Source organism: Accipiter gentilis, chromosome 20 (genome assembly GCF_929443795.1).
Source record: "Accipiter gentilis chromosome 20, bAccGen1.1, whole genome shotgun sequence".
In the NCBI taxonomy this organism is placed as follows: Eukaryota; Metazoa; Chordata; class Aves; order Accipitriformes; family Accipitridae; genus Astur; species Astur gentilis.
In genome coordinates this window covers 1699060-1711931 of record NC_064899.1, presented here as the reverse complement: position 1 = coordinate 1711931, position 12872 = coordinate 1699060, and the positions used below count along the sequence as shown (strand labels likewise).

General features: G+C 45.4%; 1 protein-coding gene and 1 long non-coding RNA gene across 8 annotated transcripts in view; one reads left to right on the top strand and one right to left on the bottom strand.

Annotated features, from left to right (window-relative positions):
- The window catches only part of MARCHF6 (membrane associated ring-CH-type finger 6), a 53356-nt gene extending 49930 nt beyond the window's left edge, over positions 1–3426 (bottom strand). For all 5 annotated transcript variants that reach the window (XM_049823927.1, XM_049823929.1, XM_049823930.1 and 2 more), the window contains exon 1: positions 3327–3426. In XM_049823927.1, the coding sequence (XP_049679884.1) occupies positions 3327–3345 (19 nt within the window). In that variant the 5' untranslated portion in view covers positions 3346–3426. The remainder of the gene's footprint in view (positions 1–3326) is intronic.
- A 2954-nt stretch (positions 3427–6380) lies between these two features.
- Positions 6381–11823, top strand: LOC126048666 (uncharacterized). Of its 3 annotated transcripts, none has more exons than XR_007508942.1 (3): positions 6381–6783; positions 8050–10206; positions 10495–11823. It is a non-coding gene; the product is annotated as an uncharacterized LOC126048666 (long non-coding RNA). The 3 variants fall into 3 exon arrangements; XR_007508943.1 differs by lacking the exon at positions 6381–6783 and having other exon boundaries at positions 7189–9300; positions 9866–10206; XR_007508941.1 differs by lacking the exon at positions 6381–6783 and having other exon boundaries at positions 7189–10206.
- Positions 11824–12872: the final 1049 nt, after the last annotated feature.

Sequence of the window (12872 nt, the reverse complement as noted above, 5' to 3'; positions counted from 1 at the left end):
GAACCGCTGTATCATCTAACAAATGGTTCTTTTATCACAAAGAGTATTTCTGGACGGCTGCACTGGACAGGTCTCTTCAGCTGACAGGCAGGACCTACCCACGAGCTGTGGCATGCCCACCTCTCTCCAGCATTCTTTCAAACAGAGCTATTTTGCTGCAGTAAGTTGACAACTTTGTACACAGCATCAGCCTCACTCAGGGTCAGACAAGCACTAGAGCCAGCACAAGAGATGGGATATGAAACCGCTGCTTTAAGAATATTCTCTGGCACCAAAGAAAGCAGGTTAAAAGCACAGTGTTCTCTGAAAGACCCGCGTAGCTCTCTGAACCCACTTGTTAATGGTCCATTGGCTTTCACCACAGACTTATTCTTAAGACACTTACTCTCAAGACTGTTGGGAAAAAATATAATTTGCTTTACTGAAAGCAAATTAATTCTCTATTTGGAAAAGGATTTCCTCTGTTAGCTTACTAAAATAAGTTAAACTTAAATTTTATTTTTTCAAGAGCTATGAGAATTTTCTAGATATTCCCACTTGTTTTGTAAATCCAAATAAACATGATGAGCGTAACAAACTGGATTGTCAAGCAGCCAATAGCTTCGAAACAATAAACCCTGCTGAGGGTCAACACGTAAAGCTATGCACCTTATGACCTACTGTCACGTTCAGAGGGAATTCCACTGTGCAATAGATACTATTTGTCTACTTGCACGCACACTTTGCATCTCATTGTTCATATGCATGTGTTTTGGAAAGAATGACCTTGGGTAATACAGCCTTTTTTTGTTCCCCCAGAGAATGATTCTCTGCCTATCACCTCTCTTGACTGAATGTTCGCCACTGTAATATCCAAATGTGAAGATTATGTTATTTAGCAACAAACGGATTTAACTAGAAAGAAACAGAAGTACCTCTCATCACCAAAACCTGGTACCTGGTGCTTTCAGGTGCTACAGAGAAGGAACTCTCACATTCATTCTGAGGCGAAGATGCTGCCACTTAGGTCTGACCGTTATTACCCCGGACGGCCTCTCTTATCTGAGCTCTCACCATCCAGTTGAGTTTCCTAGCTCCACAACACAACTCAGTCAAGCGCGAAACCCCTCAGAAACACAATGGCCATAACATCGTCAACGGGTTATCAATAGTTAGGAAAGCTCATCTGATGCTTTGCAGCAGAAATTCAGGCGCACGATAAGATTAGAGCACGGATTTCCGCTTCCTTAAGGCGCTAACGCGGTCTTTTCTGCTACTCGTCCATAAAGCTTTCTAACCTTGGGAAGCCTCTTCAGCGTGCTGGCAAGTGGCCTGAAATTCTAATGGTGGGAACTGAAGTTTGAAACTGTAGATGAACTTGTTACATTCTAGTGGTATTTATGGAAGGTGAGTATATAGATTAGTTACTTTCATCCTACTACTGGGAGCTTCTGACAGTAACATTGATAAGACTAGAATATAGTATCTAAGGCTACACGTATATGTGCTTGTGTGTGTGTGTATAAATATAAAACCAGAAAAGTCCAAATTCCAAGCGTAGAGTTTAACGCAAAGGTTTAGCTAAAGGAGACAATGCCTTAGGATGTAACTAGCAGCCCCCTCTTCTTTCTCTTCCTGGTCTCTCTGTTCACCTACTTAAGTCCTGTAAAAGCAGGTATGACCAAAGACCACCACTGTTAACGGCCTGTAACAAATTATCAACCAGGCTGTTCGAATTAAATCCACCCAGATGGATTTACCAACTAAAAGAGTGGTGGGAACTGAACAGCAGGTCATTTCAGAGTATCCACTTCACACTGTGCAATAATCCAGGTCTTCTGGTCAACCAGAGGCCAAGCAATCTAAGTTTCACTGTGCTGACTTCATCAATGTAAGTAATTGTTGGTCTGCACAGGCCCGACAGAGTTGCAGCAAGCGGTTTTAAAAGTTGTTAGATTTTAAAAACGCTAGTATTTTGATACACCATCTGTTTTCATAAGTACTAAAGATGTCTACAGCACAGCCCATGGGACATTTCTACAAAGGTGCTGTCTTATTTCACCCGGTGTTTCACGTTTTTCCAGCTTTTTTTTCTCCTTTTTAATCCTCTCAAGCTGGAAAAATCAAGCGCCACTAGATAAAAAGCTACATTCGAAACGATGCCAAAGTAACGAAAGCCAAGACACAGAAGACTTTCCTTGGAACTGTCTTGCTACCGCAATATATATTTGTAGTTATCGCTTAAGACCACAAACAAAGCTCAAGCACTGCCAGAAACACAGCACAAGGCACATCCTTTATTTATTTTGGTTTACGCTACAGTATGAAGTCCTGGTTTATGAAAGGTCTGCCTTATCAGCTTGAACTACGTAGCTCCTCAACATTATCTGAGCAGAGCAAAAGTGCTGACGAAACATATCCACATTCGATCTCGAGCAAAGCAATACCCTTCAAGATGGAAACTACACGTTAAAAAAACAGGACCGCGATCCCTGCGACAACTTCCTTTTTCAAGGCGAGGTAAGTTACGATGTACTAGTCTCTCGCAGAAGACACAGAGAAACGTGTTACCTCCTGCGTCGCTTTCCTATTTCACTTTTGCAGGGCGGTTTTCCAGCACAGGTAGCAAAGTTAACCTTGACAAAGCTATGCAGCAGCTGCCATCACCCTTCGGCCGGTAGAGTGGAAATTTAGACCTGGCCGAGTGACGGGGCCGGGCACGACAGAGTCTGCCGGACCCCAGAGAGCCGAACCCGGGGTCGGGGGGATGGGGGGTGTTTGGGGGATTTGGGGAGGGGGGGTTCAGCCCCCTCCCGGCCTCCCTCGCCGCCCCCACACAGCACCCCCCGCCTTCTACCTCCCAGCGCCGGCACTTCCTTTCACAAAACCTCCGTCTCGCCCCCGAACCGCCCCCCCCCTCCTCCGGCGAAGCCCCAGCCGGTGGAAGAAGCCGCCGGCGGGTCCCCGCCGCCCGGGCCACCACCGGTGACCGGTAACCGACACCCCCCTCCCCCCTCCTCCCCTCAGCGGGGCCCGGTCCCCGCCGTTATGTAAGGGGCCGCCGCCTGCGCACCAGCCCCCGTGGAGAAAGCGGAGGGGAGCGGGGGTGGGGGGAGACGGGACCCACACGGGGACGGCGCGGAGGCCCGGGCACCTGCAGCCCCGGTACGCGAAGCCCCCTCCGGCCGTCAAGAGCCCCCGGCCCGCCCAGCGGGCCCAGCGCGGGCCCCCCCCGCCCCGGCCTGAGGGGAGGCAGGGGCAGAGCCCCCGCTGGGGGCCGAAGGGAGGGAGGGGGGGGGGGGGGGATCGGGACAGGTTTAGCGGCGGGCGCCGAGGGACGGCCGTACCTTCCTCGGCGGTCTCCATCTTGTCTGGCTGACGCAGCGCCGGGAGAGCGAGTGGTGTGACCGCGCGGGGCGGGCGCCCGCGGAGAGCGGACCAAGGGAGGGCGGGAGGGCTAGAGCGCCGCGCCGCCCGCGGGCGCCGCCTGGCGGGGAGTGGCGGAGCCGGGAGGCCCGGGGAGGGGGCGGGGCGGATGCCGCCTGGCCACGCCTCCGAGGGCGGGGGCGAGCGAGCGGGGGGCGGGGCCGGGGCGGTGGAGGGCGAGCGGGACGGGGGGGGCTGGTGGCCACGGAGGGGGCACGGACACGGAGGGGGCCGGGGGGGGGGGGGGGGCAGCGGCTGTACCGGGGGCAGGACGGGGGTCAGACGGGGTACAGCCGAAACCGGCTCTGACTTCTGCCCCACACCAAAACCCGCGGGCCGCCGGTGTGTTTTCTCTTGGCCCTGGAAAGAGGCGTCCTCCTCCTCTTCCTCTTCCTCTTTCTTTTCCTCTTCTTCTTTCTTTTCCTCCTCCTTTTCCATTTCCTCCTCCCCTTCCTCCTCATTTTCCTCCTCCTCCTTTTTTCCTCCTCCTCCCTTTTTCCTCCTCCCTTTTTCCTCCTCCCTTTTTCCTCCTCCCCTTTTCCTCCTCCTCCTCCCCTTTTCCTCCTCCCCTTTTCCTCCTCCCCTTTTCCTCCTCCCCTTTTCCTCCTCCTCCTCCCCTTTTCCTCCTCCTCCTCCTTTTTTCCTCCTCCTCCTCCTTTTTTCCTGCCTTTTCCCTCCTCCTTTCCCTCCTCCTTTTTTCCTCCTCTTTTTCCTCCTTCTTCTCCTCTTCCTCCTCTTCCTCCTCCTCAGCGGGATGTTGTTACCTGTGCCCTTCTTCAAATCCCATCTCTCCTTCCCAAGCCCAAAATTTCCAACAGAACTAATAAACTCTGCAGTAAAACACAGAAACCTCTTTTTAGCTTAACCACTGATGTTTTCAGGTCCTGCTGCCCTAAGTCGCTGCGGCGGCGTGCGTGCGTGCGTACGTACGTACGTTAAAGCCTTGTGCTCTGCCGGCTGCGCTGAAAGTCACCAGATGGGCTCTGGTGAGTTGGCAAGAATCTTATTAAGGAAGAAAACAGATGTTCGTTTATTAAGGGTAAAGAGAAATTCTACACTGACGAAATACCTGTGTGTTTATTTTAGTTTTCCATCGTGGCAGCTGTTTTAAGCCCTCTGGCTGATAAATGAGTGGAAGCCTTCGGCCGTCCCGTCAGCGCTAGGGCGGCACGTGCCCAAGTGACAATTTTATAACTCTTTTTTTTCCCTCAACTTTAACCATGGTAGTACCTTCAGGACTACCACCTTCAAGCTGGTGGGATGTATGATACTGGCCTGTGTAAGCAAAAAAAATTCAGGAAAATGTGGCAGCTTAGTGTGGCTCTCCAGTAGCTGTATAATTACAGCAAAGTTCTGCAATAAAACCCACGTGGGCTAGGCTATCATATTCAGCTCTTCTGTGTCTTCCCTCTCAGAAAGGCAAGGTGAAAAAACTCCCACTTCAAAAAAAAAAAAAAAAAAAAAATCAGTTTATCATTTTCATCTTGACAAATTATCTTGGGATATTAAAAAAGTGCCAGTGTAGTACTGAGGATATGAGAAATGCCAGTATATTCAATTTGTCTGAACAAGGAAAAATTGATGAAAAAAACAGATGAAAAAAACAAGAAATGGGGCACTTCAATTTCCAGGTGCATTCGTAATTCCCACTCTTTATTTCCCAAACATGTAGCCGTTGTCGTTACTCTGCTGTGATAAATATAAATTAGATGTCATATAAAAGTCTCTAAATTACCATTCACATGCAAAAGGCCGTGGCAAGATTAATGCATATAATTCTCCAATTTTGGTCTTTCATGGTAGGCTTTTTTAAATTAGATGAAAGCTTTTGAAGTGAGTCGCTATATGTTGCCAGCAAATAATTTCATTCCTTCCTGTACTTATCTATTCAGCCATTTAAATTACCTAACAAACGTTACATGTATACCATCTTATCAGCATTTAGAGAAAATTAATCCCGAAATTTTGTTCTTACTCAATGTTGCAGTATGGGCTACGCAACAGCTTACCAGTAAACATGAGTTGAAGGCAGGCCATTATAATTTAAACAGAAAAGAAAAAAAATTGAATATTTTATTGTAAGTTAAATTAAATTAAATCTCTCTCCTTCAGCCTTCTTGGTGTTTTTGGTGAACATGTTATTAATCCTTGTCTATTTGGTAATATGTTAGGTGTTCTTCGCCGGAGAAATACCCACGGCTTAAGTAGTTTTTCATTTTTGGTACAGTGGAGGTTGTTGGGAGATTGTTATTGGCTTCTGACTGTCATCAAGGTCAAGAATTAATGCCAACAGGCACTGAACAAACATACTGGGGAAAAACCCCCAATATCTGCTCCAGATATTATTTGGATAGCAGGGGAAATATGGAAATTTTACAGGTGAAAACCAAAGACAGTCATAGATGTGACCCCAAATCACTGAAGGTTATGGCAAAAGGAAGGGCATATTTAGAGTGGGTGGGAGGAGCAGAAAAAGGAAAAGGTTCTTTTGAACATGGTTTTATTTTGGTAAAACATTTTGGTTTTGTAACATTTAACTGCTTAGAAAATCTATTGTCTTTTTTTTTTCAAAAGCTCTCTTAAAAGAATACAAAATAAATATTGCAAAATCGAAACTATCCAGCATTTGTACTATGACATTTCCACCTTCTCTCTCATTTTGAAATGACTTCATAAAAATGATTCCCTTATGTTTTTAGCGTTATTTTTAAAGTGCGGAGCACTGAAAAAGCCAAACAGCAAAAGCTGGTGCTTTCCAGTCTTTCTTTAGCTGCACATTTCAAAACGCATTTATTTTCTTAACCAGTTGTTTGGTTTTTTCAGTGCTGCCCTATTCCTTTTCCTCAGCTGTCTGCCTGACTCTGACCGCAAAAATGGTTCAGCTGGTTATGAACAGCAAGTTACAGAAATGTGGAAGACGTAACAGATTGTCTTAAGGAAAACCAAATGGATGCCAGTTTATCTTAAAAAAGTCGCCTCAGACGTGCTGCCCCGTGCAATGGTGGGTGCTCCCGCGTGACGCGGGCTGGGGCGCTGGTGCTAAATCCCGACTCTGAACCCTCAGTATGGACCGCTGTGTTTCCTTTCGGTAGTCGCTGCCCGAGGAGTCAAGATTCCTGAACGAAAATGTGACTTGTGACAAGTTTTGCACACCTGCTCTGTGCTATAAAATGGGTGGCAGTACTGCGCCGAACGGAAATTTGGGGATGGGCATAATGGCTCAGCACCATCAGACACAGCCACGACATAGGCTCCGGATCTGCTTATTTCAGAAAATATTTCTGAGGAGATGCTCGGCTATGCGCTGGGGTTTGTTCTATGGATTATTAACGTTTCACCCAAGAAAGAAACTACGCCTGCTAGCATTTTCAGTGAGAGGTGAGGTTTTGCTAGAGTGTAAGAAACCTAGTCTGAAACGATATTACAGGAGAAATCACTGTTTAACAGGTTTGACTGAGAACAAAATCAAGGCTGCTTCTATATGTCTAGATTTCAGGACGCTAGGTAATACTTGGATGATTGACACATACCCATTTCCACACATTAAAAAAAGTATTTCCAGAACTTCACGGCTCTTCTCAATGTCTGCAGAATCCGCATCACCAAACTACATTGCTTAAACGCAGCAGGGATCTTCCCACACGTATTGGTTACAGTGGATTTTCTGATTAAAACATAGGCCCTATCAACTTGGTTGGGATCCCGCTGTCACGCTGAGAGTGGAGCCGATGGCTGTTATTAGTCCACTCAGGATTCAGAGCTCTGTGGCTGCTGTTGCTCGGTTCAAAACAAGAAAAAAAAGGGCTGTATTCATCTTCGGGAATATCCCATTCCTAAAAACTGTAGTATCATTGGAGGCATACAGTTCTTTACCTAAAACGCTTCCATCAACTTCAAGTGAACCTTTTAGATAGTTAGATATTTGTGTCATTAGATTAGAATGATTATTTTTTTTTTCATACTTGTCCTTGTTCTCCTTGGTAATAGAGGGTGTGGTGTGAAACACGTTACCATCGTCAAGTGACTGCTGAGGGCATGTTGGTTCTTATGTCTTTAAAAATCTGTGAAAATATCCTTACAGATGACAGAAGTTAGGGATTATCCTCAGTATTCAGCAGGAGCAATCTTATTTTCCCAGAAACCTTCTTCTGGACCTTCCAGATGTTATGATGGGTTAGGACTGCCAACCAAATCAAATTGAACTCCTCAGGACAGGGTTCAGTTCTACTTCATTTAAAAGCGTGAGCATTGCCAAAAAGAGAATGTGTCCGGTGTGGAGAATGACCCACATAGTCACTACAAATACTTTCTGTAATGACACCTGTGTTACTGGCCCTGCTTCTGCTGCACTGGCTAGAGGGAAATACAGAAGAACTTATATTTCTAATGACTCGACATTACTTTTTCTCAAACATTTGCAGCAACAGGAAAAAGGATGGCCAGAGAAAAGTGAGCTATGGTCTAAAGGTCAGAGTTATTACAGGTTGATCAGAGTCGATGACCTCTGTTTTGTGAGGTTGTCTGATTCCTGCACTTAACATTCACTTCACTGTAGCTTGCACACTGCGAATTTGGGCATGACAGCCAGCTTTTGCATGTTTCCCTATGGCAATAATGTATTTGCTGTGTGTGTCCTGCCTTCAGCATAGGGTCAACGAATACAGTGAAGAAACCATTTAATGCTTTTGATGTCTAAAGAGGAGAGAAAAATCCTTGGCTCAGTGACGTAGATTTTCAGGTGGGTGACTGACACGGAAAATCAAACACATTTAGTACTCAAAATTGACATTTTCTTGACTCTTTTTTGTGGTCCAATTAAACATTTTGTTATACTCATTTTTTAATGCAGTCGTGATGTCAGATGGGTCTCTGCCCGGGCCTCAGCCTGGTTAAAGGTGCTAAAGAAAGAGTCATCTCACAAGGATGATAACACACACAGAAACGGCCGTGCGTGGTGTTTCTTTCTCACAGCCTTGTCCTCAGAGGGTCTGAGAAGTATCCGAGCAGTTCAGCTCAGCGTTCCTGTTCAGCTCCTGAGTACAAGCCTGTTTGGAATCTGTCCTTTTCAAAGGAGAACACCTGGGAAAGTCCCTGCTTTAGAAGTGAGTGTCTAGTTTACCTGCACTTCAGAAGGAAGAGTCTTCCGAGCGCCTGTATTTTCTGATTCAACTTTCCCTACCTGCTATATTCCAGTTACTATATTAATCTCTGTTAATTTCTCAAAGGGATTTACTAATGTCCTGCACTTCAGTATCACGTATAATCACAGACACTCAATAAGATTCTTTGCCTACTCATTTTCAGTTATTTAATAAGACCATATTTTAAGGAAAGTTGGAAGCTGAAAGATGCACTTTTTTTCACTCACCTGGATGTCCATCCTAAATGCATTGCACTTACAAAATTGTCATATGTATTTAGTGTTGTGCTCCATGGACAAATCAAAGTCCCTCCTGGAGCCCAGGGAATAAAGTGAGTGGGGCCTTGGGAAAGTGGTGTGTGTTGTAGAATTGGGACCTGTACTGGCTTGGCTCTTCTGAGCTTGGCTTGAGCTTGGCTGCTTCTTCAGCATTTCAGTCATGTTAAATTTTTTTTTTTTATTAAATCTGACGACAACAAGCTGGAAACCCCCATATATTTCTTGTTTTCAGAAAAAAAACAAATTCAGAAAAAAAAATCCTCTTTGTAAAATTTGTATTTAAGATAAATGGAGAGCCATTTAGTACCAGAGACAAGAAGGCTACAGTTGTGACAAAGAGGTTATAATTGTTGGCTTTCAGCTGCTGTTGGGAGATCACAGAAAGAAGAGTTCCTCAAAAAGATGCCATATCTAAAGAATATGAAGAATTTCTAACAGCCTTTGAAGTCTGCAGATTCTCTGGGAGGTTTCCAGGAGTGAGTAACATGACTGTCAGTAGTTCAGCTGCCTGAAAGATGAACATAAACACATCAAAAATTACTCTGAACTGTACCCAGGTGAAACATGCAGAATCTAGTTTGCATTTAGGGAAACCAGTTGTTTCCCAAACTCTGCAAAACCTTTTTATCCCATCAAAGCAGAAAACATAAAGCAGGCCTTTTAACAAACCTATACAATAAAAGCATCTTACGTGGTAATGAAGAGCCTTAGTTACAAATGTCAAGGCAGGAGCCTGTTGTTTAATTTCTGACTTTCTATTTGCATAATTTACAAGTTCACTGAGGAATGTGCAGTTTCATTGCTGTTCTTCTGAGTCATGCCATGCTTACTCTTTGCTCTCAACTCACATAATATGTAGTTGTCCCTGGGAACTCATTTAACTCTCAGAGCTTTAAGTTTGAAAATACTGGCATTTATGTCTTTTCTCACAGGAAAGAACTTACCGAGATAGTTGCATAATATACAGAAATGGTTGTGCTCGGCTAAACCATGGGTTTTAACTCTGAGGAACTGAAATGAGCTGGCTGTGATTTTTTTTAGGATAAATACTTATCATCAGAAAAATCCATGTGATCAAAATCCAGTTTTGGTGCCACTTTTGAAGAAATTGCAGGGGAAGAGATGAGCAGCAGGCACCGATTTCTGCTTAAAACCGGAGAGGGGGTGTTGGAGTAGCTAATAGTATACTGGTATCTGACTGGAACGAGAGGAATCAGGCTTCTGGTTCCTGCTCACACGAAAACACGGGTGGCTGTACAAAGGCAGGATCTCCCAGAGAAGACGGAGGGTAAGAAGCAGCCGTGTGGGTACGGCAGTCTCCGCGCCATTGAGCATGGTGGAGCAGTAGCTTGAACGTGGATCTCTGACCTCGCATATTTATGGTAAATCTTCAAGGCCACACTGAGGGCATATGTCTTGAATAGTAAGTCCTGGGCCCTTCTTTCAGGATCAGCCTATCCAAGACTTCCTCCCACAGCGTTATTCCTGTCATCTCCTTTATATCCAAGTTTTATTTTTTGTGTGGACATTCAGACAAATGCTATCCCATTAATGTCAATCTATCACTCTCTCATGAGAAAGGGTATCTGATGGTAGAGGTGGCACACTATGAATTCCTTCTGCGGAGAATATGCCTAATTTCCCTTCTTCCCCTCTCCCTCTTTATGCAGATAACAAGCCAGAAGGTCACCCACACCCTGGAGAACTTGTTCGTTGCTTGTATCTGGGCTTACAAGAAGGTTTGCACGCGGAGGAAAGGAAACCCACTGGGGCCTGGCTTGGTAGAAGCAAGTAGTGATTTCACTCCGAAAAAATGGATCTCGGCTCCCCAAGCAAACCTACAAGCAGGCTGGCGGATCTGGGGAAGCTAATATGTTGTGGTGCAGACTGCTGGTCTCTTTGAAGAGAGGCGGGTGACTGGGGATTTGGTTCCAGCTTGCCGGGGAAGGGTTTCAGGTTTGGGTTGTTTTTTCCTCCTGAACCAGGAGAACAGGCTGTAATGAAGAGGTGAGCTTGGCCCGAGGTCTGAGCTGCAGCTCAAGACAGGGCTCTGGAAGGGGCCTGCCTTACGGCAGCTGCTGGGACCAGTCCAGACAGGCCATCATCTCTGTAGCTTCTTGGGGAAAAAAAAAAGAGAAAAATCAAAGCACCTTAGAGAGGAACCTCGTGAACAACTGAATAAGGTGGCCATAAGCTTTTTGCCTCACGGCCCATAACTTGTCAGCTCTCCAAGATCTTGCTATGGGTCCGTCAGGCAACTGAGGTCCGTTTGTTTCAGACCAGGAGGAAGCAGGACGCTGGAAATTGCCAGGACTGGAGGTGCTCACGTCAGCCTGAAGAACAAATCTGATAATGCCTTGAAGCGTCCTGCTTGAGCTTGTGCTTTCTCCTTGCCGAAACCTCGCGTTTGAAAAGCGCTAGTTCACAAACGACACTTGGAAGAGCGAGCTTGGGAGTTCGCTCTTTGTTGGCACAGCTGCTTCGGCACAAATAGCCCTCGCAAAAGTTTTAATTGTCCGGGTGGGCAGGGGCAGACAACCCCTTCGACATCGTGATGCCCGACGGCTCGCGCAGCAGACGTCCCCTCCGAACCAGGCAGGGTGGGCAGGGGCTGCGGACTCCTTGGGCTCCCTGTTCCAAGCGTTCCCTTCCACCTGGAACGCACGACGTTATCCGTGTGTCTGCCCGTGCCTGCCCCGGGCAGGAGACACACAGGGTGGGCTGGGGTCTTCCCTGCCCAGACCCTTTCTCTCCAGAGCCCCCATTACATGTTTACGCCAGCGTGTGCCCAGGGACTCGTAGAAACTGATTTTGTGAAACTGGCACGGACTGTAGGGTAGGTACGCTCACCTCCAGCACAGACTCGACAATTTGCAGGATTACACTGAAATGTAATTTCTTTCTGCTAGGCCAAAGTTCATTATTTCGCTTCAGAAAAAAAGGGTAAGAACAGGTGCTCTCTGCAAATGTATTCAATAAAGTGCCTTGATTGCTCTGAACTGATTTATGTGTGGTAATTACTTTGTAATGTAATTAGGACCTCTTATATTTACTTCCCTTAAACTTGCTGCTTTGATGTTGCACTTGGGTGTCTGTATTGCTTTGTAGGATACAGTCCAAAGCTGCCTGGATCCAGTCCAAGATTAGCAATGCATAGACACGTTTGCAAAACAGGACTTTGAAAGTCGAGCAAACATGGGAAGAAGGTTTTTTCCCCCTGTCACTCTGTTTAAAATTTTGGAGTTTAAAACTCTGATTTAGTATAGTAATTTTTGCCAGAATTGTTGATTGATCAGTGACAGTAGCAAACAAGCATTTTCGCTTCTTCCAGTTAGGAAAAAACCCTTACATGTTCGTCTAGAAGATGGATAGATTATGTGGGATCATATGTAACAGGAAATTTGGGGGTGCTCTTGGCTTTAAAAAGGATCTCTTGGAAAATCTCAGCCAGATCAAACTGTTCAAGTGCACACTGGGAGTTTACAGAGGAGCAGCCAGATTTCTACTCATGAAAGTTACCTCTTCTGAAAAGCAGGGTAAATTCTACTGGCACAAGATGCAGCTTTTTGTCCAAGGCGACTTACTTGTACTGCAGAATGAAATTGTGTTTATATCTTAGTGCAAACACAGCCTCAATTCCAAGCAAACAAAATGAACCCCTTCCATCTGTTTAATCCCAGAAAGTTCCTGAAATAAAAAATGAGCATTAGATGAGTTTTGTTTAAGGAGACAACTCATACCAAGAAAAGGGGGGTAAAAAAAAAAAAAAGAAAAAGAAAAAGAAAAAAGGACTTGTGCCCTGGCGCAAAACAGACCAAATATATGTGTTTTTAAATCGACACTTCATGGGGAAAATTCTGCATACAAAATTCAGCTTTCAATGACTAAATATGTGGAATGAATTCATCCTTGAAGGTAATAGTCTGAAGGGTGGATAACTGAAAGGAAAATACTTTTTAGTCATTTCTGAATTCCAATTTTTTGTAGTTTTAGAGAAGAAGACAAAATATCTGGGAAGAAAAAAAACTAGACATGTTCTTAAGTCATG